Source organism: Ctenocephalides felis, unplaced genomic scaffold, assembly GCF_003426905.1.
Source record: "Ctenocephalides felis isolate EL2017-DRISC unplaced genomic scaffold, ASM342690v1 CF-g0.4_SCAFFOLD_01170, whole genome shotgun sequence".
Lineage (NCBI taxonomy): Eukaryota > Metazoa > Arthropoda > Insecta > Siphonaptera > Pulicidae > Ctenocephalides > Ctenocephalides felis.
In genome coordinates, this window is record NW_020537324.1 from 42851357 (window position 1) to 42874944 (window position 23588).

The 23588-nt window shown below is 30.1% G+C and overlaps 1 protein-coding gene across 1 annotated transcript in view; it reads right to left on the reverse strand.

Annotated features, from left to right (window-relative positions):
* Nucleotides 1–4966: 4966 nt before the first annotated feature.
* Nucleotides 4967–23588, reverse strand: part of LOC113367257 (geranylgeranyl transferase type-2 subunit beta-like) — a 40407-nt gene continuing 21785 nt past the window's right edge. Inside the window, 1 exon segment of the mRNA XM_026608883.1 lies at nucleotides 4967–5155. Coding sequence (XP_026464668.1) covers nucleotides 4967–5155 — 189 coding nt within the window.

Here is a 23588-nt window from a genome sequence, read left to right on the forward strand (position 1 = left end):
CAGAAAACGCAGAATTCAACATACCTGGCTATAAAGCATATCACACACCACAACATGATGCTGGCTGCCACGCCGCAAATGCAATACTAATTAAATCTAACATGAAACATTACAAATAGACAAAGTTTAATTCCGCTTACTTACAGACTACCTTTTGACCATCTCCGCTACTTACTGTCTACCAAGGAACAACATCAAATTTGAACATGTTCTAAAAATTTTTTAAGACACTTGGCTCCAAATTTTTTGTCGGAGGTGATTTCAATTGCAAGAATACCTTATTGAGTTCCAGAATTATAACCAAAAAAAGTCAAAAACTTGAAAATATAATTATGCTTTTATTAACTTCTCGAAGGAGAAGTTTATGTTTTCATAAAAAAATTCGATTCGCTAATTTTATGTTTTCTCGACGTTTCAAGCCATTCTGAATCGAATGAGACCAAATTTGGAAAAAGTATGTGTGTGTGTATGTGAACAGATTTTCTGCCGTAAATCGACGTTTTCTCGAAAACGGCTAGACCGATTACAAAAATTTAAAAACCATTTGATATATCTCGATGAGGACTATCGTTTGTCAGTTTTGCGCGACAAAGGGTTTATTTGTAAATAGCAGAAAAGTGAAAAATTTTTCGTCCACGTTTTAGCCCGCAATTGTGAATCGATTTTGAAAATTCAAAAATTGTTCGAAAGATATTGGTTGGGAATCGTGCTGATTAGTTTTTGGTGAAGATCGACCGGACCGTTTTCTTGTAATAAAGTGTTAAAAAAATTTTTTCGACGATTTCTAAGAATTTTTTTGACGGTAGATACCTCAGTTTTATAGATCATACTAAAATATTATGGCCCTATGACAACTCGTTTAACTTTAAAAATTCGTCAAAGTTTACAAAAATTGGTATCGTTTTTTGGCATTCGTCAAAATTAGACTTGATCGACGGTTTCTCAAAAACGCCTTAACCCATTTCAATCTCGATGAAGATTATCGTTTCTCAGTTTTGTCTGACGATCGGCCGAACCGTTTCTTTGTAATTTGAAAAAAAGGGTTGAACTTTTCGTCCACATTTGGGCTGAAACTACCGAATCGATTTTAAAAAATAAAAAAAATGAAAAAGTTGAAAAAAAATTTAAGTCGATTATTATGGAACTTTTTTTGGACATATATAGTATAGTCTTATAAAACGTACTGAAATATTACGGCTTTACGATAAGTAGTTTAATTTTATAAATTCATCAAAGTTTGAGAAAATGAGTAGTTTTTTGGCGTTTGTTAAAATTAAAATTAGACGATTTACTTTAAAGGCTAAATACCAATACCAACTAGTTACACCATGGTCCCCAGCTTACTGGCCATCCGATCCAAATAAACATCCGGATTTGCTGACTCATAGATCTGTCCTCAGAAAATACTCCGTTGTTACTATCTGTAGGATCTACATCACAAAAACTAGACCTGAGTATACGACTGCAAACAACTACAGAAATAGACAAAAATATTGAAAACTTGACTGGAATACTCAAAGAAGCGGCTGGATTCTCAACTTCCAACCTTGAGCGCAAAAGTAGTTTTTCCTATAGCTTCGAGATTAAAAAACTTATAAAAAAAGGAAACCTAGTTGAAAGTGGCATTTAGCCTTAAGAAGAAGGAAGTTGCATGTACTTCCTGAAATATGTAATAATTGACTTAATCAACCGAATTTGAGATTTAGATATTTAGATAACTATATATTTCAACTATATATTTGGAAAATAAAGTTATCGCTATCAATTGAATCTAAACATTTCTATTTCCAATTGATATCTCTCATACATGTTTATAATATCTGTAATTATATTTTATAGTGCACAGACACTAGTGCTAGTGTCCTAAAATTAGTAGCTCATTATTATAAATTTTTATGAATTGATAATGTTTGACGCATCGTATCACAAAAGCAACTTTTGACACAAATTCTGACTATGATATTTTTTCAAGCTTTGATGAATTTTTAAAATTAAACTACTTGCCGTAGAAACGTAAAATTTTAGTATGTTGTTCAGGACCATGATATCTGTTCACATAAAAAGTTTCATCATTTTTTGTCAACAGTTAATTACGAAGAAACGGCTCGACCGATTTCTGTACTAAAGTAATTAGCACGACTCCCAAATAATATCTTTCGTGCAGTTTTTGAATTTTTAAAATCGGTTCAAAATTTTTGGCTAAAACGTGGACGAAAAATTTTTCACTTTTCTGCTCATAACAAAAAACGGATCCACCGATTGTATCAAAAATCTAACCGACGCAAGTGCTTATTAAGTTTCATTAAATGATTTAAAATTTTTTAAAATAGACTCAACTGTTTTTGAGAAATTAGATTAGAATTAGCCGATTAGTGTTTTATTAGAAAAGGTCTAATTTTGACCAGCGCAAAAAAGCGCAACTAATTTCTTCAAACTTTAACGAATTTTCAAAGTTAAACGAGGCGTAATATTTCAGATCTGGCAGACCATGTTATCAATCGCTAAAAAAATAATGTATAAAAAATTTTCACCAGTTAATTACAAGAACATGTCTCAGCGAGTCTTTACCAAAAACTAATCAGCATGATTCCCATCCACTGCATAGATTCATTTTCAAAATGCCTTTTTAACTCACGGAGCCCATTTGATTTTTAAATGTTTTTGGCAGACTGCTCATAATAATAATTTGCAATTTGCAAAGCTTGATATATTCTAATAAGTATAAGTATTATATGTTATGGCTGATTGAATCTTATGTTGTATCTCTATATATTAATAATGTAATTTCTCGACATATGAATGGAACAAAAGTCGAATATGAAAGGATATTCCTCCTAATCGATTTTGATAAATCCTTCTACGTCTGTCAAGGGAATTTTTTAGTATGTTATGGTTATAGAAATATAGTTACATAGTAAAAATAAATGGAAAAAATTACAAAAACCGCTTATCATTGTTTGACGTTGAAAATAATTGAGATATTGTTTGGCATTAAAAACTAATGAAAACTGTCATCTGCCAAAAATTGCAATTCACTTATGAACTAAGATAATATTAGAATATAATATATTTATAATTAAGAATAAGTAAAATGTAATGTCTGCATTATTATTGCCGAAAAGCAGTTGAGATGTGCTAAAAATTAAAATAATATAAGATACATTATATCTGTGCCAGACGAACAGTTTGCGCATGCGTCTGACGGTTGTGGACTGTCTGAATGAAGTATCCATTCTCTGTACTGTAAACGTTTCTGCTTTATACCTATCTATAATCATTGACATAAACAACGTTACTTTCCCTGTGCATGGTCAGATGGAATTACCAACCCTATCCAGACGTAGAAGAGTTTTGTACACGGGAGCTATTTTTTTTACTCCTTCCCTATATTTCTAATCGCTAACCAAGTTTTGCGAACCAGAAACAGGTAGAGCTTTCTCCAATCCACACGTGCAGATGCGCCCGGTAGCAGTTTCTCCTCAGCCCCGAGATTTTTTTTTATTTCACTTTATTTCAGCAATCAGAAATACAAAAATAATTTCTATAACTCTAATTTATCTATAATTCTAAAAATATAACTCTAATTTATCTATAATAACTCTAATTTATCTATAATTCAGTCCCGAGATGTGTGTGATTGCGTGTGTGTGTGAGAGTGAGTGTGTATATGTATGAATACAATTTTTCGGATCCAAAAAATATTCAATTTAAGTGGTGATTAGTTTTAGGTCCAGCCGTTTCGGAGATACCGAGTTAAATATGCAAAAATGGCAGTTTTCACGAGAACTAAGCATCTGAATTAAATGATTCAGAAAACTTTGCTGCTTGTGTCGACGAAACGATTGCTTTAGGGAAAAAAATATTTAATTTTCTTTTAATGTCGAAAATAAATAAAATTTTAATTTTACTTAAGTTAAAGTTCTAAAGTACACTAATATACTGCAAATAAATAATTTTAATTCTGCAATTAAGTTTATATGATTCATATAAATATTAGATCATATCCTTCATTTTAAATTCGATTGACTAAGTTTTGTAGTTTTAGTTTTCTGAAAGCATATATAAGTTATAGAATTTATAATAATCTATTTGAAAACATTGAATGTTCCACGAATATTGCATTACTGTACGGGAGGTTCCAGCAATTTGCCTTAAGGCGCGATGCCACACACCACTAGCTTTATTAATGATTTCGAAGTAGGTATCGTAATTAGCTGTCACCAAATGAAGAGGTATTAATTATTGATTCTCTTATTGAAAAACAAACAGTTTTATAAATGTATATTGTTAACTTCCCGAAGAAGAAGTTTATGCTTCCATCAAAAAATTCGGTTAGCTAATTTTATGTTTTCTCATTTTCAAGCCATTTTGAATTTCTGAATTTCATTTCTGAAAATTTGGAAAAAGTATGTGTGTGTGTGTGTGTGAACAGATTTCTCACCATAAATTGACGTTTTCTCAAAAAGCGATCCGATACATCACGATGAGGTTATTAGTTGCGTTTATTAGCTTTGCGCGACTATCGGCCGAGTCGTTTCTTTGTAAATAGCAAAAAAGTGAAAAATTTTTCGTCCACGTTTTATATGGCAATTCTAAATCGATTTTAAAAATTCAAAAACCGTTCGAAAGATATTGGATGCTATTATTAGTATATATCAAGCTTTGCAAATTGCAAATTATTATTATGAGCAGTCTGCCAAAAACATTTAAAAATCAAATGGGCTCCGTGAGTTAAAAAGGCATTTTGAAAATGAATCTATGCAGTGGTGGCAGTGAAATTTTTACAAAATTTACAAAAGATTTGCAAATTATACAAATAAAAAAGGATTACATCTACTTGTGAGTGAGTTAGCACATGTTACAAACAATTATTTAAATGCCAGCAATCTTTATATACATATATTAAGCATCTTTGATATTATAAACAATTATTACATCTAAATAAGTATAAAAAAAATTCAAAGCACTATATGTCAATTGTAAGTCTTTGAGGTTTACTAATGTTTTTTAAAGAATATTCAGGCATGCAATATGTTGGATTTACAGGTAGAATATTTTCATCTTCCAATAACGATAATGACGCCAATCCAAATAGAGTGTGGAAGGGATCAGGCACATCACCTGGTCTGTCACTAAATCCTCCAGACTCAGCATCCTATTGCAATTGAATCATATCTCATTACCAAATTGCTAATTATTCTAATGCTAATATATGCTACTATAAACACACACATACACACACATATATATTAATAGTTGTTAATACATATGTCAACATCAAATTCAGAATCATACAATATATATATATATATTATATATTACAAATTATAAATTGACTCTTGCATCGGAATACAGAATAGCGAGATGTATTTTACAAATTCATAAAATAACTCATTCAAAAAATTTATTATTGTTACATTTAAAGTGACAAGAATTGGTTTCATTGTGCATTGTGAACAATTATAATCAGGAAATAATTAGGATTATTACAATTACATAGTCCACTGAAGATGACACAAAACTATGTGTCGAAACGTATGGAAAAAATAAAAATGATTTAAAGTCATACAAATTTTTTAATTGATGTATTGCCCTGAAAACTGAATATCATATATATATATATATATATATATATATATATATATATATATATATGTCTCACCAAACTTTCCATCCACAAAATTTATCCCTAGTAAAAATAACTCTAATTGAAAATGGTTACCCAAAAAATCTCATTCATTCAGTTATTCAAAAAAGACGAACTTTCTTAAAAACACAAATTAATTCTCCCAATACCAGTACTAACATCAAAAACACCAATCTTATTTACTGCAGCATACCATACGTTGAAGATTTATATTATTATTTTGCCAAAATTTTGTTAGAAGAAAACATTTTAGTATCAGGCTCATCCTTACACTCCTTCAACCAATTCTTTACGAACATTAAATCCCCCACCCCATCCAATCTCAATACTAATGTAGTATATTCTGTTTCTTGTAATGACTGTGCTTTTCAATATATTGGACAAACCTCCCAATATGTACACAAGAGAATGAGACAACATGAACTAAGTGTGGTCCACCATAAACAAAAAAATTTCAAAAGTACCCTAGTACAACACTCTATAGAAAACGCCCATTCATTTAATTTCACTCCAAAGATTTTATATCACGAAAGTTGCATCTTTAGAAGGTTATTCGCGGAGAGTTGTCTCATCCTCATAAACGTTTCTAACAGTGTCAACATTAGATCAGATCACAACCTATTACATGATTCATATTTAAATTTTTTACACTTTTTGACAAACAATTAATATCGACTTCCTTTTAAGACCAACAATTTAAGTATTCACACCCTGACATATAAAAACACACACATACAATCTCACATCTCTCGTTCAAGTGTTTACACGTGTTACAAAGGGCACACCAGTTTCATTTAGTTAATTTTCGTAAACCAATCGAACAACATCCAGAGAACAATATTATTTGTGTTTTCAAATAATAATTTTAAAAAAGACAAAGTTTTTTAGTAATTTTGATTTACAAAATCTAATTATTCGGCGGAAAATTAACTCACAAAATCATTACGTTAAAAAAGCTTGTTTAGTGAAAAAGTGCTAACAAATATTCAAACATACAGGTAATTAATTCAACTTTGTCATTAACCTTTTCTTAAAAAATTTCCATAACTTTCAAAAAAATTTCTATTATGTTTAATATCCTGTTTTGATAATCCACTCATTTATTTTTATCATTTTTATTTTGAACATATTATCATATTTCTGTACATTATTATATTTTTTACAATTCAATTCATTATTTAAGAAAAATCTATTTTCTTTTCCTAAACATATTGTTTGCAAAAATCTCATCAAGATCATGTTTCTTGACAGATGTCCTGAAGATGGAACGTACCTAGTTCCGAAACGTCGACAATAAACAAATAATTAAATAAAGAAATTGTTTTTTTAAAAACTTTTCTTGTTTTTTATTTTGTATTATTTTTGGATTCTTGTTCGAAACTCTACAAAATATACACAAATCCAAGACTCTACCATTCAATATATATATATATATATATATATATATATATATATTAATTGTTTAATATGAACAAAACAGCACTCAGATTTTGTTTAACACAACTTTATTTTATGATTACAGACGTTTCGAGACCGTGGTGTGTCTCATCTTCAGTGTAATTTCAAAAACAGTTACTTATATACTACACATTCTTTAATAATTTATTTAAATTTCATTTAATTTTTGATATACAAAAAACACCAACTATTCCTTGCAATGCTTGACACAGTACTAAAGAAACATATAACACTTACAGAAATATTCTAAACAAATTTGAAGTACTTATCTAGATGGAGACAGGATGGGTATCATTATAATGTAAACAAAAGGAGTGCTATCGCATACAAAAATCGATAAAAATGAAAAAACAAATTAATTTATTGAAAAGAATAAGATAAATGAAAAAATTTTTATAAATTATTAATGATGTTTATATAAGTGTCATGTAAAATATTTGTGTCGGTTCTTAGATTTATGCTATTGTTAGTCCGAACTATTAACATTGATTCTGCCATGCTCCGTTTAAATAAGTCTTTCTCATGGAATAAAATTTGGGGATTGTCAAAATCAAACTTATGGTTGTTGATATTAGCATGATCCACAAGTGTACTTTTAAATTTTTTGTTATCTATTTTTTCACATTGTAATTCATGTTGCCTGAGTCTCTTTTCTAAGTTCTGGCAGGTCTGGCCAATATAGGAGCAATTACAATCCAAACAATTTACTTTATAAACTATATCTTTCTTTTTTGTTAATGGAGTTTCATCTTTAATTTTGGAATATAAAAATTTTAATTGTTTTAATGAAGAAAAAGTAATACGAATATTGTGTTTTTTGAAAAGTCTTTTTGATAATTGGTTAAAATTATTGTCAAGATATGGAAAATTAATGAAAAAAGTTTTTTCAGGAAAACTTGTTTTGCCAGGCTCTTCCGGTTTCTTATCAAAAGGTTCAAGTAATTTTGCGACTCTATTTTTAATAATTGGACAAATTAACTTATATGGAAAATTATTGCCAAGTAGGATCGTTTTAACTAATTTTATGTTTGTATCATAAAACAGAGGATCAGATAATAAAATAGCGTGATCTACAAGATTTAGAATGGTAGAAATTTTTATATTAAGAGGAACATGCGAATTAAAATTAATGTATCTCCCGGACCAACTATCTTTTCTGTACCAGTCTGTATAACATACACCGCCTCTATTAATGAGTTTTACGTCAAGAAAATGTAACGTCGAATCATTGTCCGGGAGATACATTAATTTTAATTCGCATGTTCCTTTTGTGACCAACTATCTTTTCTGTACCAGTCTGTATAACATACACCGCCTCTATTAATGAGTTTTACGTCAAGAAAATGTAACGTCGAATCATTATCCGGGAGATACATTAATTTTAATTCGCATGTTCCTCTCAATATAAAAATAAAAATATAAAAATTTCTACCATTCTAAATCTTGTAGATCACGCTATTTTATTATCTGATCCTCTGTTTTATGATACAAACATAAAATTAGTTAAAACGATCCTACTTGGCAATAATTTTCCATATAAGTTAATTTGTCCAATTATTAAAAATAGAGTCGCAAAATTACTTGAACCTTTTGATAAGAAACCGGAAGAGCCTGGCAAAACAAGTGTTCCTGAAAAAACTTTTTTCATTAATTTTCCATATCTTGACAATAATTTTAACCAATTATCAAAAAGACTTTTCAAAAACACAATATTCGTATTACTTTTTCTTCATTAAAACAATTAAAATTTTTATATTCAAAATTAAAGATGAAACTCCATTAACAAAAAAGAAAGATATAGTTTATAAAGTAAATTGTTTGGATTGTAATTGCTCCTATATTGGCCAGACCTGCCAGAACTTAGAAAAGAGACTCAGGCAACATGAATTACAATGTGAAAAAATAGATAACATAAATTTAAAAGTACACTTGTAGATCATGCTAATATCAACAACCATAAGTTTGATTTTGACAATCCCCAAATTTTATTCCATGAGAAAGACTTATTTAAACGGAGCATGGCAGAATCAATGTTAATAGTTCGGACTAACAATAGCATAAATCTAAGAACCGACACAAATATTTTACATGACACTTATATAAACATCATTAATAATTTATAAAATTTTTTTCATTTATCTTATTCTTTTCAATAAATTAATTTGTTTTTTCATTTTTATCGATTTTTGTATGCGATAGCACTCCTTTTGTTTACATTATAATGATACCCATCCTGTCTCCATCTAGATAAGTACTTCAAATTTGTTTAGAATATTTCTGTAAGTGTTATATGTTTCTTTAGTACTGTGTCAAGCATTGCAAGGAATAGTTGGTGTTTTTTGTATATCAAAAATTAAATGAAATTTAAATATATTATTAAAGAATGTGTAGTATATAAGTAACTGTTTTTGAAATTACACTGAAGATGAGACACACCACGGTCTCGAAACGTCTGTAATCATAAAATAAAGTTGTGTTAAACAAATCTGAGTGCTGTTTTGTTCATATTAAACAATTAATATTCGTTCCACTCATATCATAAAATTCTCTATATATATATATGTATGTATATTAAATGCAGTGGCGTAACTATAGGGTGGCGTGGGTGGCAAAATGCCACGGGCCCCCGGCCCAAGGGGGCCCCGGCCCAAAAGGACGCATGCTCAGAAATATTTTTACATTATATTCTAATACTTTATTTTACTTGAAAAGTATGTTTTCGTAAGAATCAGGGGCGTAACTACCGTCGTATCAGCCGTATCAAATATACGGGGCCCCCGAACCAGGGGGCCCCCAATGACCGTAAGAAACATTAATAATATAAAAAAATCATGAAAAACGAATTAATTATGAAAACTTCGTTCAACCAAATTTAATGTCGTTAAAAAAGTACGCGAGGAATGTAAGATTATTATTTTAAAGAGTTTTATTTTGTCCAGGCCACGGGGGCCCCAAATACGCGTAAAAAAGTACGCGAGGAATGTAAGATTATTATTTTAAAGAGTTTTATTTTGTACAGGCCACGGGGGCCCCAAATACGCGTAAAAAAGTACGCGAGGAATGTAAGATTATTATTTTAAAGAGTTTTAATTTGTACAGGCCTCGGGGGCCCCAAATACGCGTAAAAATTAGTAAAATCGAACAAATTTTGGTTTTATTTCACTAATAACAGAAGTTAGAATAAACATGAAAATTTTCTTCTTCGAAAAAAAACATGAGCGTGTAAGAATGTAAAAATATAATTTTAGAGTGTTGTGATTTTTTTTAATATTTTCTTTAATATTATTTATGAAGCTCTATAATATGCAAATAATGACTAATAGAAAACTAACTTTTTATTAAGTTTTGAAAATACTATTGAAAATACTATGGCTCGTTCATTAAATTTTGATGATGTCATAGACACTTTTGCAGAACAGAAAGCACGAAGAAAAGATTTTAATTAATAAATACCTTATTGAAATTAAATTGTTGTTTTTGTTTCATTCCAAATTTATGCATATTTTAAATAGGTTTCTTCACCAAAAAGGGCCAGCGAGTATATGACGAATATGAAGTTTTCAAAAAGTATTAAAAAGGATTTGATTGTTGAGAAAACACGTGAAAAATTGATTGTTAATGTTAGGTTATGTAATAATTATTTTTAACCCCAAAGTACTATGTTCTTTCTCTGTTGAATTCAGTCATAAAAAAATCCTATCTATAGTTCATGTATTACAATGTTTAAACACAAACATTTTATGTTTGATTTTCAAAGCAAAGTAGTAATTGTACTTTTAAATTATTAATTTTGACTTATAATTATTTTTATTTTTATGTTTTCTTGTACATTTTAATTTTTTTTTTAATTTTTGTATACATACATTTTAAATAATTTCTCAATTTAAAACCATAAAATATGAATAAGTCGAAGTAGATTTACTCATTTTTAATACAATTCATTACAAATCGTGGATATATATATAACATTTAAATCAACACGTTGAAAAATTTCGAGTTTTTTTAAATTAAATTAAAACCACTTGATTTTACTGACGGGGGGGCCCCATCAAAAAAATTTGCCACGGGCCCCGGGTGGCCTAGTTACGCCACTGATTAAATGGTAGAGTCTTGGATTTGTGTATATTTTGTAGAGTTTCGAACAAGAATCCAAAAAGTAATAAAAAACAAGAAAAGTTTTTTAATAAACAATTTTTTTATTTATTTATTTATTTACTGTCGACGTTTCGGAACTAGGTACGTTACATCTTCAGGACATCTGTCAAGAAACATAATCTTGATGAGATTTTATGATAATATGATCAAAATGAAAATGATAAAAATAAATGAGTGGATTATCTAACAGAATATTAAAAATGATAAAAATTTTTTTGAAAGTTATGGAATTTTTTTTTAGAAAAGGTTAATGACAAAAATTGAATTAATTACCTGTATGTTTGAATAATTGTTAGCACTTTTTCACTAAACAAGATATTAACAAGAAATGAATTTATGAGTTATTTTTCCCCCGAATAGGTAATTTTTTTTTTGTAAAACAAAATTACTATATGTTTTGTCTTCTTTAAAAAAGATTTATCATTTTCATTTTGATCATATTATCACATTTCTGTACATTATTATTTTTTCAACTAATTTAGTATTTAAGAAAAATCCATTTTCTTTTCTTAAACATTGTTTGCTTAAATCTCATCAAGATCATGTTTCTTGACAGATGTCCTGAAGATGGAACGTACCTAGTTCCGAAACGTCGACAGTAAATAAATAAATAAATAAAAAATTGTTTATTAAAAAACTTTTCTTGTTTTTTATTACTTTTTGGATTCTTGTTCGAAACTCTACAAAATATATGTATACACATATAAATCATTTTTGAATTTTACTGACTTTTATTAAACGTTCCTATTATTGTAATAAACATACATATACGAGGTGTGTTCAAAAAGTACCCGGAATTACTAATAATTAAATTTCGCGGGTCTGGAGTGTCTGATTGTCAAAATTTTTTTTTATTGTGTTGGTATACATGCCCCTAAAGTATGATGAAATTTTCAGCTATATTCACTGTTTACTTTGTCTGTGGTAGTCGCTAAGGTTCGACGTGTTTTTCTGAGCTCGGCGATTTTTACAATGGAAGAATTGAAAAAGTCAAAGAATTTGTATTAAATTTTGCGTAAAAAATGAAATAAAGTGTTGCAAAGTGCAAAAATTCACCAGATATGGCTCCGTGTGACTTTTTCCTATTCCCAAAGTTGAAGAGACCCATGAAAGGACGGCGGTTTTCCTCGATTGAAGAAAATCGCCGAGAGTGCTCAAGGACATATCAAAAAGTGAATATCAAGGGTGCTTCGAAAATTGGAAAAAACGCTGGCATAAGTGTATTATATCTGGGGGGGACTACTTTGAAGGGGACCACATTAATGTAGACGAATAAATAAATATTTTTTTGAAAAAACGAAAATTACGAAAACTTTTTGAACAGACCTCGTATGTGCACAAAATGGGTTTTGTAATGATTTTTGATTCTTTCTTTTTCTAACGGAACCGGAACAAACTTGAGAACCGTCTTTTAAACCGTTAAATTTTAGCGTTCCGGCAAAAAAATATTAGCACAACACCACTGTATATATATATATATATATATATATATATATATATATATATACGAGGTGTGTTCAAAAAGTACCCGGAATTACTAATAATTAAATTTCGCGGGTCTGGAGTGTCTGATTGTCAAAATTTTTTTTTTATTGTGTTGGTATACATGCCCCTAAAGTATGATGAAATTTTCAGCTCTATTCACTGTTTACTTTGTCTGTGGTAGTCGCTAAGGTTCGACGTGTTTTTCTGAGCTCGGCGATTTTTACAATGGAAGAATTGAAAAGTCAAAGAATTTGTATTAAATTTTGCGTAAAAAATGAAATAAAGTGTTGCAAAGTGCAAAAATTCACCAGATATGGCTCCGTGTGACTTTTTCCTATTCCCAAAGTTGAAGAGACCCATGAAAGGACGGCGGTTTTCCTCGATTGAAGAAAATCGCTGAGAGTGCTCAAGGACATATCAAAAAGTGAATATCAAGGGTGCTTCGAAAATTGGAAAAAACGCTGGCATAAGTGTATTATATCTGGGGGGGACTACTTTGAAGGGGACCACATTAATGTAGACGAATAAATAAATATTTTTTTGAAAAAACGAAAATTCCGGGTACTTTTTGAACAGACCTCTATATATATACAGTAGAATCCGATTAGTATGACGCCGGATATATTGACAACCGCTTATTATGACGTAATTTTAAAGGCAGTTTGGTTTCCATATAAAATTTCTTAAAAAAACAGCTGTCTAGTCGGATATGTTGACCTCGCTTACATTGACATTTCGCTTATAATGACCCATTTTTGAAAAAAAATTTGGTCCAAGTATAATGACCGACATGATTTTACACCTCCGATAACATAGAGTTCATGTTTTCATTGCACATTGTTATGGTATGGCACCACTGTGAACTACCCTTGTGTGTCAGGTCGCTACATACCTACCCACATACCCACAGGTCTCTATGTTGCACGAGATTCGCGCTATGGAAACTTTGGCAACTTCCGGCATGGACGACCTCGTGCAAAAAATAAGTAGGCTCATTCTTGGTGTTCAAAATTTGGAAGCGATAACATCTGCTATAATTTACTGAATTAGTAAAGTTCTATATTTTTTACTATTTTTACCCAGTAATTAAAACTCAAACAAAAATTACAGATTTTTTACATTAAAAAATGCATTGTTATGTCATATTTTTAATTAAATTTGTCAATTTGTTAGTATGTGTCATTTTTTACCTTAATTTTTGTATTAAATTACTGAAATTAATAACATATTCGCCAAAAATTGTTTTTTTTTTCAGTACGCTTAGTATGACGACCGCTTAATATGACGATTTTTCGCCGTCCCTTGAATGTCATACTAAGCGGATTCTACTGTATATACATATATATATATTGAAATATGTGAGTTTGGTGTTGATATATATTTTGATGAGTTATTTAGAATCGGGCAGTAACACCAAGTAAAAAAACTAAAGTAGTTTTGCAATACTTTATTTATCCATGGATATGGATCCATGGATATGGATAAATAAAATATTTCAAAACTACTTTAGTTTTTTTTACTTGGTGTTACTGGCCGATTCTAAATAACTCATCAATATATATATATATATATATATATATATATATATATATATATATATATATATATCTGCCATCTCAGTGAATAAGTGGTTAAGTCAATTTAGGCAAAAATGTTTTAAATCACAAAATTATTATAATATATATATATATATATATATATATCTTATATATAAAAATGGAGCTCTCTTTCAAATGTCCAAGTAAAACTCGAAAACGGCTAAACCGATTTGGCCAGTCTTAGTCTTGAAAAATTCGTGCCAATCCAGAGAAAGTCCAAAAGGTGAGAAATTATTTTAAATCCGCGTAGAAACTTTACATTTTTAATTTGAAAATTTTTGTAGAAGCGTAATTTAAATAAAACAATGGATGGTGGCTATTACGTGAAATGTCAAACGTTTCTGACAGATGATGTTCAATTACATTTAATAAGATGTTTTACGTGAATATTATTTAATTATGATTAAATTGTAGTAAGTAGTTCTGTTTGTAGTTTTATTTATATACAAAAATGTTAGTAAACGGGTCGCAAGTGTTACTAGAGACTCAAAATATCAACTTTTTTGAAATGTTAATATGAAAATGCACTTTTTGGCATATTTTTCTCAAACACGGTGCTCTGAAAGATCTCATTTGTATAATTATATACTCATTTTCTAGGTTATATTATTTTTTATTTAAGTTATTTAAATTCAGAACCTAAAGTTGGTATCGATCAAATGGACATTTTGTCCAATAACATTTTCCCAGTTATAATTTCCCAGAATTTATCGAAGAATAGATAGTATATGAAGGTCCGGGGGTTAAAAAGGCCCACCACCGATGTGTCAAAAATCAGTAAAGTTAAGCATTGTTTAACAACAATATTTGAAAGTACGAGTATATAGTATATAGGAAAAAAAGATGTATAACCAGCTACAACCTTGATTTGAAAACGGTAATCTTTGAAATGAGGGAGATAAACGGAAATCTTTGAAAATCCATAATAAAAGTATTTTCTTCCGTTGGTAGTTTTTTAGCATTAGTTAAAAATGTAATTATTTTGTAAAATATCTTTGAAACTATAATAAGGCTTTAAACCTTTTTGCCACCTGCACGTTTCAAGTTACCCCACCTATAGGGTAATGAGGTCTAGATAACAAATTTTTGAAAGACACCAAAAAAGCACATTTCTACAATGATGAAGTAGAAGGCAGTTTACTGAACTCATAATCAGATAATTGTTCGTTTGATATGTGTTATTTGTTGTGATATAATTGTTATGGTTTTCACAATATAGTTTATATTTGCTCAAAGTCAAATTTGACCTTTGTGCCTCGCCCTGCTCTACATATATACTTTTTATTAAATTTACTTTAATTCATCGAATGTTACTTGAAACTTTTCAAAAGCAGGTTAAAAAAGAAATACTTAATTTATTTCCTATCTCTCCTCGCAAAAAATTGATAATTTTGTATAAGCCCAGTAGTATTATTTTCAATTATACACAAAATCCAGAATCCAAAAAGAATGTGAAAAACTTGAAACGTAATCAATAAGTCGAAGGACCAACAAAGACTTGGATGGATTAAACCATGTTTTCTATAGAAAGTGTATAAGACTTCCAGCAGTTTGATTGTATTGACAAAATATAAACAAACTAATGGGGTTTATTGTTTTTATAATACTTCATTGTATATAGCATTCAAACAACACATCCTTATACACCTAAAGTTTTAATATTTTTGATTCTCTAGAAATTGTTTAGAATATACCTTACTTAGCAAAACAACGTTTGCCGGGTCAGCTAGTATATATATATATATATATATATATATATATATATACGAGGTCTGTTCAAAAAGTACCCGGAATTTTCGTTTTTTCAAAAAAATATTTATTTATTCGTCTACATTAATGTGGTCCCCTTCAAAGTAGTCCCCCCCAGATATAATACACTTATGCCAGCGTTTTTTCCAATTTTCGAAGCACCCTTGATATTCACTTTTTGATATGTCCTTGAGCACTCTCAGCGATTTTCTTCAATCGAGGAAAACCGCCGTCCTTTCATGGGTCTCTTCAACTTTGGGAATAGGAAAAAGTCACACGGAGCCATATCTGGTGAATTTTTGCACTTTGCAACACTTTATTTCATTTTTTACGCAAAATTTAATACAAATTCTTTGACTTTTCAATTCTTCCATTGTAAAAATCGCCGAGCTCAGAAAAACACGTCGAACCTTAGCGACTACCACAGACAAAGTAAACAGTGAATTGAACTGTAATAACAATTCGAATCATTATTTTGTTTAATAATTACAAAACGCGTTGCTAGTTATATGTAGGTTACGCGGACATCGGAAGTGCTTACTGTTGGATTTTGTAAATAGGTTGTAAACAATAAATTAGTATATAAGAGTTAGACAAAAGTTAGACAGGCAGTCAAACCTGGAGTCAGTCAAGCTCACAGTCAAACCTGGAGAGAAGCTTGGAGTCAAGCTTGGAGCCAGACATAGTATTCAGTAAAATGTAGTCTTTGCTGATATGATAACCAAAAGGTTATCAACAAATATTAATTGTAAAAATAGTGAATAATAAAGTATCATTCAAAGAAAGAAGTGTGTTTACAATTACTATCAATCGCTGTTCGTCCTAAAGGCCTATCACACTACCAGTGGACTCTGGAGAGTCCACATCACAAATATAATATTTCAACAATTATTCAATTGTTCACCGCTCGGGTCCAGCCTATCATTACAATTCCTGGTCGTACTGGTGATCCAGAACATACCTCCCAACATATCAACCACCAGCCAGGACAATTCATGGTGGCTTAGCGGTTTTTTCCCTCGTAGCGCTGAAGAATTTTCTGACGGAGACATCGAGTTCAAAGCTGCCACAACTCGACAAACCGAACGATCATTCGCAGCACAAACTAAGGGATGGTGGCGCCTACCGAAGAACTTTAGAACGAACGCGAGACTAACTTGGACATAACTATTTCATCGGATTCAAGTAAGCAAATCAAAATTTAATCATATCTCAAGATGGAACCCATTTTTGAAGAAGCTAGAAAAGGTAAAGATAATAGTATAGAAATAAATAAATTTAGAATTCAATTAGCAATTAGCACTATACCCGAATTCAATGGCAATTCAAATGACCTTAATAGATTTTTAAGTACTGTAGACTCAATTTTAGATGATGTAGATTTTGAGACTTATAAATTTATATCGAAGATTGTTATTTGTAAATTGAGTGGAACAGCTTTTGATTGCATTAGACGGGCTGATTATCAGTTATGGAATAATATCAAACCTATTCTAATTAAACGTTTTAAAGATAGAAGGTCCATCGCTGAGTTACATCACGAGCTAGCAACAACAACAAGAAAAAATGGGGAATCGATTGAGAAGTTTGCAGAGAAAGTTGAGAATTTGCTTACGTTAATAAACAACGAATGCTATTTTACACATAATGAAGAAGCGTATCCATCATATTGTGATTTGGCTTTGGCAGTTTTTGTTAAAGGCCTACCATTGGACTTGAAAATTATAGTTAAAGCAGCCAAACCGGAAAATTTGAAAGATGCTATGCACATTGCTGCAAAGGAAGAAAAATATTTAAACATCAGATCTGATAAAAAATACAATCCATTTGTCACTTGCAGATACTGCAAGAAAAGGGGACACCACATTAACCAATGTCGAAAACTTACAAATAGGAAAAGAGATGACAAACTTAGAATCTACAATGGTGGAAATGACGATAGAATGGACTACGAAAGTAATAAGGATCTGAAATACACAAAAACATATGATGATACATACAAGGCATTCATAACAACTAAAGAAGAGTCCCAAGAGTCCGAAGAGTCCGAAGAATCCGAAGAACAAGAAGAATACAAAGCAGAAAGTTTGACTCACAACACCAAAATAGAAGAGTTGACGACAATCGCTGCAAATTCATACGATGAAGAAAAGGATCTATATGAGGCAGAAGATATGGAACAAACCATACGAACAAATTCATACGAAGAAGAAAAGGATCTATATGAAGCAGAAGATATGGAACAAACCATACGAACAAATTCATACGAAGAAGAAAAGGATCTATATGAAGCAAAAGATATGGAGCAAACCATACGAACAAATTCATACGAAGAAGAAAAGGATCTGAACATATATGTGGCACAAGATATGAAACAAACCCAAGATGAGGTTTACGACATGAAAGAAATAAATAATGAACAAGAAGAAATAAGAATACTTAATGATGAAGGACCAGAGTATATGAAAACTATTCCCATTAAAATAAAGAAGAAAAAGAAAAAGAAATATTAAAAGAAGAAAAATTAATGATGAAATTATAGAAGAAAATAATCAAGAAATCAGGGAATATAATATTAATATGATAAGAAAAATACCTTCACAACGGAAATTGTCTATAAATGAAAATATAGCCACTATGACAGATATGTTCAACCGTAAGAATATGAATTTGAACACAAAGGAGAAATATGCACATTTACAAAGCCAAAGCAGCAGAAAATTGATATCGTCGCAAACTCATGTAAAGAAGAAAAACATTCCCGATTTTATTATATTCAGAACAGCACCAAAATTGTTTAATTATAAATACCGGAAGAAAATAAAAACTCGCCAGGTGTAAACACAATAGTAACAACGCAAGTCATTATGTTTGGTTGACATAAGCAGATTCTCATATTTCAAAGCAACATTTGTTCAATTTTGATTACCCAGCAAATTTCGAATATATCAAGTATTAACAATACAACGTAAATTTAAATTTTCATTAATACTATTTATGATTTAAATTATCAAATGCAAGGTTCTTTACGTCATTAATATTTTTTTTGCAGATTTTAAAGACATTTTTCATAGTATGATTTTTATGCTCTATTGATATAAAAGTTTTTGAAAATAAAAAATTATTTGCATCATTTATGGTAAGTTGTTCGAAGCATATTTTGTTTTACCGGAATAACATTTTAAATTTCAGTGATGCCTTTACATAATCAGCGACCATCTAAATTGCTGATTTTTTTGTATATATGTTATTAAAGATTTATTAATGTAGAGATAAAAATAAAATTATTATAAGATTTTTTTTTCAGAGCACATTATTTGTAAACATATTCTAACAGTAATGACACTTTTGAGGACAAAAGTTTTTAAGGGCCGAAGGAAGAAGAGATGGAACTCATTTTTTTTTAAATTTTTCTTAATTTTTATAGTTTTCCGAGGACGAAAAACTTTTGAAGAGGGAGGTTGAACTGTAATAACAATTCGAATCATTATTTTGTTTAATAATTACAAAACGCGTTGCTAGTTATATGTAGGTTACGCGGACATCGGAAGTGCTTACTGTTGGATTTTGTAAATAGGTTGTAAACAATAAATTAGTATATAAGAGTTAGACAAAAGTTAGACAGGCAGTCAAACCTGGAGTCAGTCAAGCTCACAGTCAAACCTGGAGAGAAGCTTGGAGTCAAGCTTGGAGCCAGACATAGTATTCAGTAAAATGTAGTCTTTGCTGATATGATAACCAAAAGGTTATCAACAAATATTAATTGTAAAAATAGTGAATAATAAAGTATCATTCAAAGAAAGAAGTGTGTTTACAAATTACTATCAATCGCTGTTCGTCCTAAAGGCCTATCACACTACCAGTGGACTCTGGAGAGTCCACATCACAAATATAATATTTCAACAATTATTCAATTGTTCACCGCTCGGGTCCAGCCTATCATTACAATTCCTGGTCGTACTGGTGATCCAGAACATACCTCCCAACATATCAACCACCAGCCAGGACAATTAAGAATATAGCTGAAAATTTCATCATACTTTAGGGGCATGTATACCAACACAATAAAAAAAAAAATTGACAATCAGACACTCCAGACCCGCGAAATTTAATTATTAGTAATTCCGGGTACTTTTTGAACACACCTCGTATATATATATATATATATATATATATATATATATATACAGGGATGCGATGCATGCAAAAAATGCGGGCTCAGGCCTAAGGGGGCGCCAAAACGTGATTCGGATATGAAATTTATAATACAGTTTTTTCATTATCATTCAAAAAAATTATAATTTCTTTGCATCTTTTACTAATCCTGAACAATATTTAACTTTGAAACACCAATCTGATACACGATGGGAAAGTATATATGCATAAACTGCGCCCTTTACGCTATCAATTACGAGAAGTTTACGATGCAATTTTAGATATTATAAATGATGAAAAATTAATTAAAAAATAATCCAACATGAAGTACCAGTGTTTTTTTTTAATAATGAGAGGCTCGCTCGAATTTATTAGCTCTTCACGATTTACTCAATAGAATGAAATCCGCAAAACAAATAAGTAAAATGTTTGAAACCAAAACTTTAATATTACACACCCGTCAGAAATAAATGAAAATTTAAAAATATTTTTGCAAGCAATAATAAACATATTGAAATTTTTGGGGGTCTCAAAAGGTTTGGACTGAAAATAAGAATTTAAAATTAAGTTCGGTAGTGCGACAATGATCGAAGGCACTACAATTTGATTATGAGCACCTGCAAATCGCTTGGATCTTCTGAATTTTAAAATCAATATATTTTATACTCTTTTAGATTATTTCTAGTTTTTTGTGTACTTATTGATAATTATTTAAAAAATTAACGTAAATGATTATATAATTTTAATGATAAAGTTCAAAAAGTCTAAAAATAATATGGGGGGAAGGCGGGGGGCGCTAGTAGAAAAATGTCATGCGGGCGCTGAGTATCCCAGGACCAGTCTATATACGAATGGTGTTGTCGAGCCGGCACGCGCCGGAACGTCGTTCCGGCAAATCATTTTTTAATTTTATTGACTTTTATTAAACGTTCCTATTATTGTAATAAACATACATATATGTGCACAAAATGGGTTTTGTAATGAATTTTGTTTCTTTCCTTTTCGAACGGAACCAGAACAAACTTGAGAACCGTTTTTTAAACCGGTTTTTTTAAATTTTAGCGTTCCGGCAAAAAAATATTAGCCCAACACCACTGTATATATATATATATATATATATATATATACATATCTGCCATCTCAGTGAATAAGTGGTTAAGTAAATTTAGGCAAAAATGTTTTAAATCACCAAATTATTATTTTAATTACTATTTTGCAAAATAGTAAAAATTGACTCAACCACTTATTCACTTCCATGACAGATATACAGTGCTGGATTCTCATAGACCCGTGAGGCCCGGGCTTTAGTAGCTTTTTTGGAGAAATATTGAAAATCTGTTCGTTTTTTTGTTCGTAATTTTGTTAAGCTGATTCTTATATATTAAACGATTTAAAAATTGTTCGATGGTTTCTTATTTTGTTTTCGGTATTAAATTAAACCATGGCGAATTAACATAATATATTAATTGTTGTTAATTAATTTATTATGTTAAAATTTATTTTTTTGTTTATATATTGAATTTTTTTTAAAGCCTGAAGGATGAAATTGAATCCTAAACTAAAATATCTGACAATTTAGTATGCTTCCTCCAAATGGCATTTTTTTCAACTTCAGGAAGGCTAAGTTATAATAATCCCAAACAATCGTAAATAAAATTGTATATATATCTCTACGCTCTTTACGCAGATACATCAAGTGTCCTGCAAAGATCATTTGACATAAATGATTGGCTTTGAACGCGAGGCGTACTGTTTATGCCAAAGGCAGGTTTAGCATTTTTGGAGATACAGAGCGCACAATGTGCAAAAGTTGTCATGAAGGTTTTGAGAGTACAGATCATCCGATTGAAATGACTGAAAAATATTGTATTCGTGGTATTTAAATGATATGAAGAAATGATTAGTTTTCCGAAAAGACAAGTCCACTGGTTCCAAAATTTTGAGAAAATTAAAATACTTAATATTTTCAAAAATTCGAATTATTTTAAAATGTTACTAGTTGGTATTGGCATTTTTTCTTAGGACAAGTTACATGAACTTCCCGATATGTGTAAATAATCGACTTAATCAATAAATAATAAATTAATTTATGAGTGATTAAAAGTATTCTGAGTGGATTCATTACACATAATTGAAGCCAAACGAACTTAACGTGTTCGGAGTATTTTCTAAAAGCAAATTTTCAAAAATCAATAATTTTTATATGAACCAGTTTCCGTAGGACTTTAATGGTTTAGTATAAGACTAAGTACTCTATCGTTATACCAAATAAATCGTCTAATTTTAATTTTAGCAAACGTCAAAAAAACTACTCATTTTCTCAAACTTTGATATTTAAAATTAAACTACTTGTCGTAAGGCCGTAATATTTCAGTAAGTTCTATAAGACCATGATATATTCGACAAAAAAAGTTCCATAAAATCGGCTTAATTAACTTCCCGTAGGGTAAGTTATAGTAATCGCAAAAAAATCGAAAATGAAAATTTTTATATATCTTTACGTTTCAGAGGTTTCTGAATATTTTGGCATACCTTAGAAAAAATGGATGTATGTGTGTGTGTGTGTGTGTGCGTGTATGTATGTGTGTGCGGATACAAATTTTCGTCGACGATTTCGGTAACACGGATGAAGCGATTTGAATAATTAAAAAAATATTCGATTCGTATTGATAAGGAGACGTGCTGATTAGTTTTTGGCGGAGGCAGGTCTAGCCGTTCCGAAGATATGGGGCAAAAAGTGCCAAAAACGGTACCTCAGTTTTTAAGAGAACGGAGCGCCCGATTTTAATAATTCAAAAAACATTTTACTTGTATTGACAAGATGAAGAATTGGGCAAATATTCATGAAGGTAGGTCTAGCGGTTTCGGAGATCTAACGAAAAATGTAAAAAAAAAATGCTATTTGGCGGCCAGAAATGATCATTAGACATATTCACATCAAATTATCAGATATTTTATAGAGATTTTAAAAATAAGTATAAATTTTGTTTACATTCCTATGGGTTCCGTACCAATGTTTACCCGTTAGACAGCGACGCGGCGCTTACGCGCTTTATATTTTGTCTCTATATGCAGTTAAAGCAGTACGATTGCTTCGAAAAAAAGTTCAGATCTTCCAAAATATGTCAAAATAAAGAAAACATTTTTTTAAAAAAAAAAATTAAAAATTAAAAATTAATTTTTTTTTAAAAAAAAGTAATTTTTTGTCCAATTTATAGTTTCTTAAAAATCTTATTCTTTCGAAGTAAAATTTTTTAAAAATGTTAATCGTTAATAAATTTTTGGTGCGGGAAGTTCCAGCAATTTGCCTTAAGGCACGATGCCTTAATTGCCTTAAGACA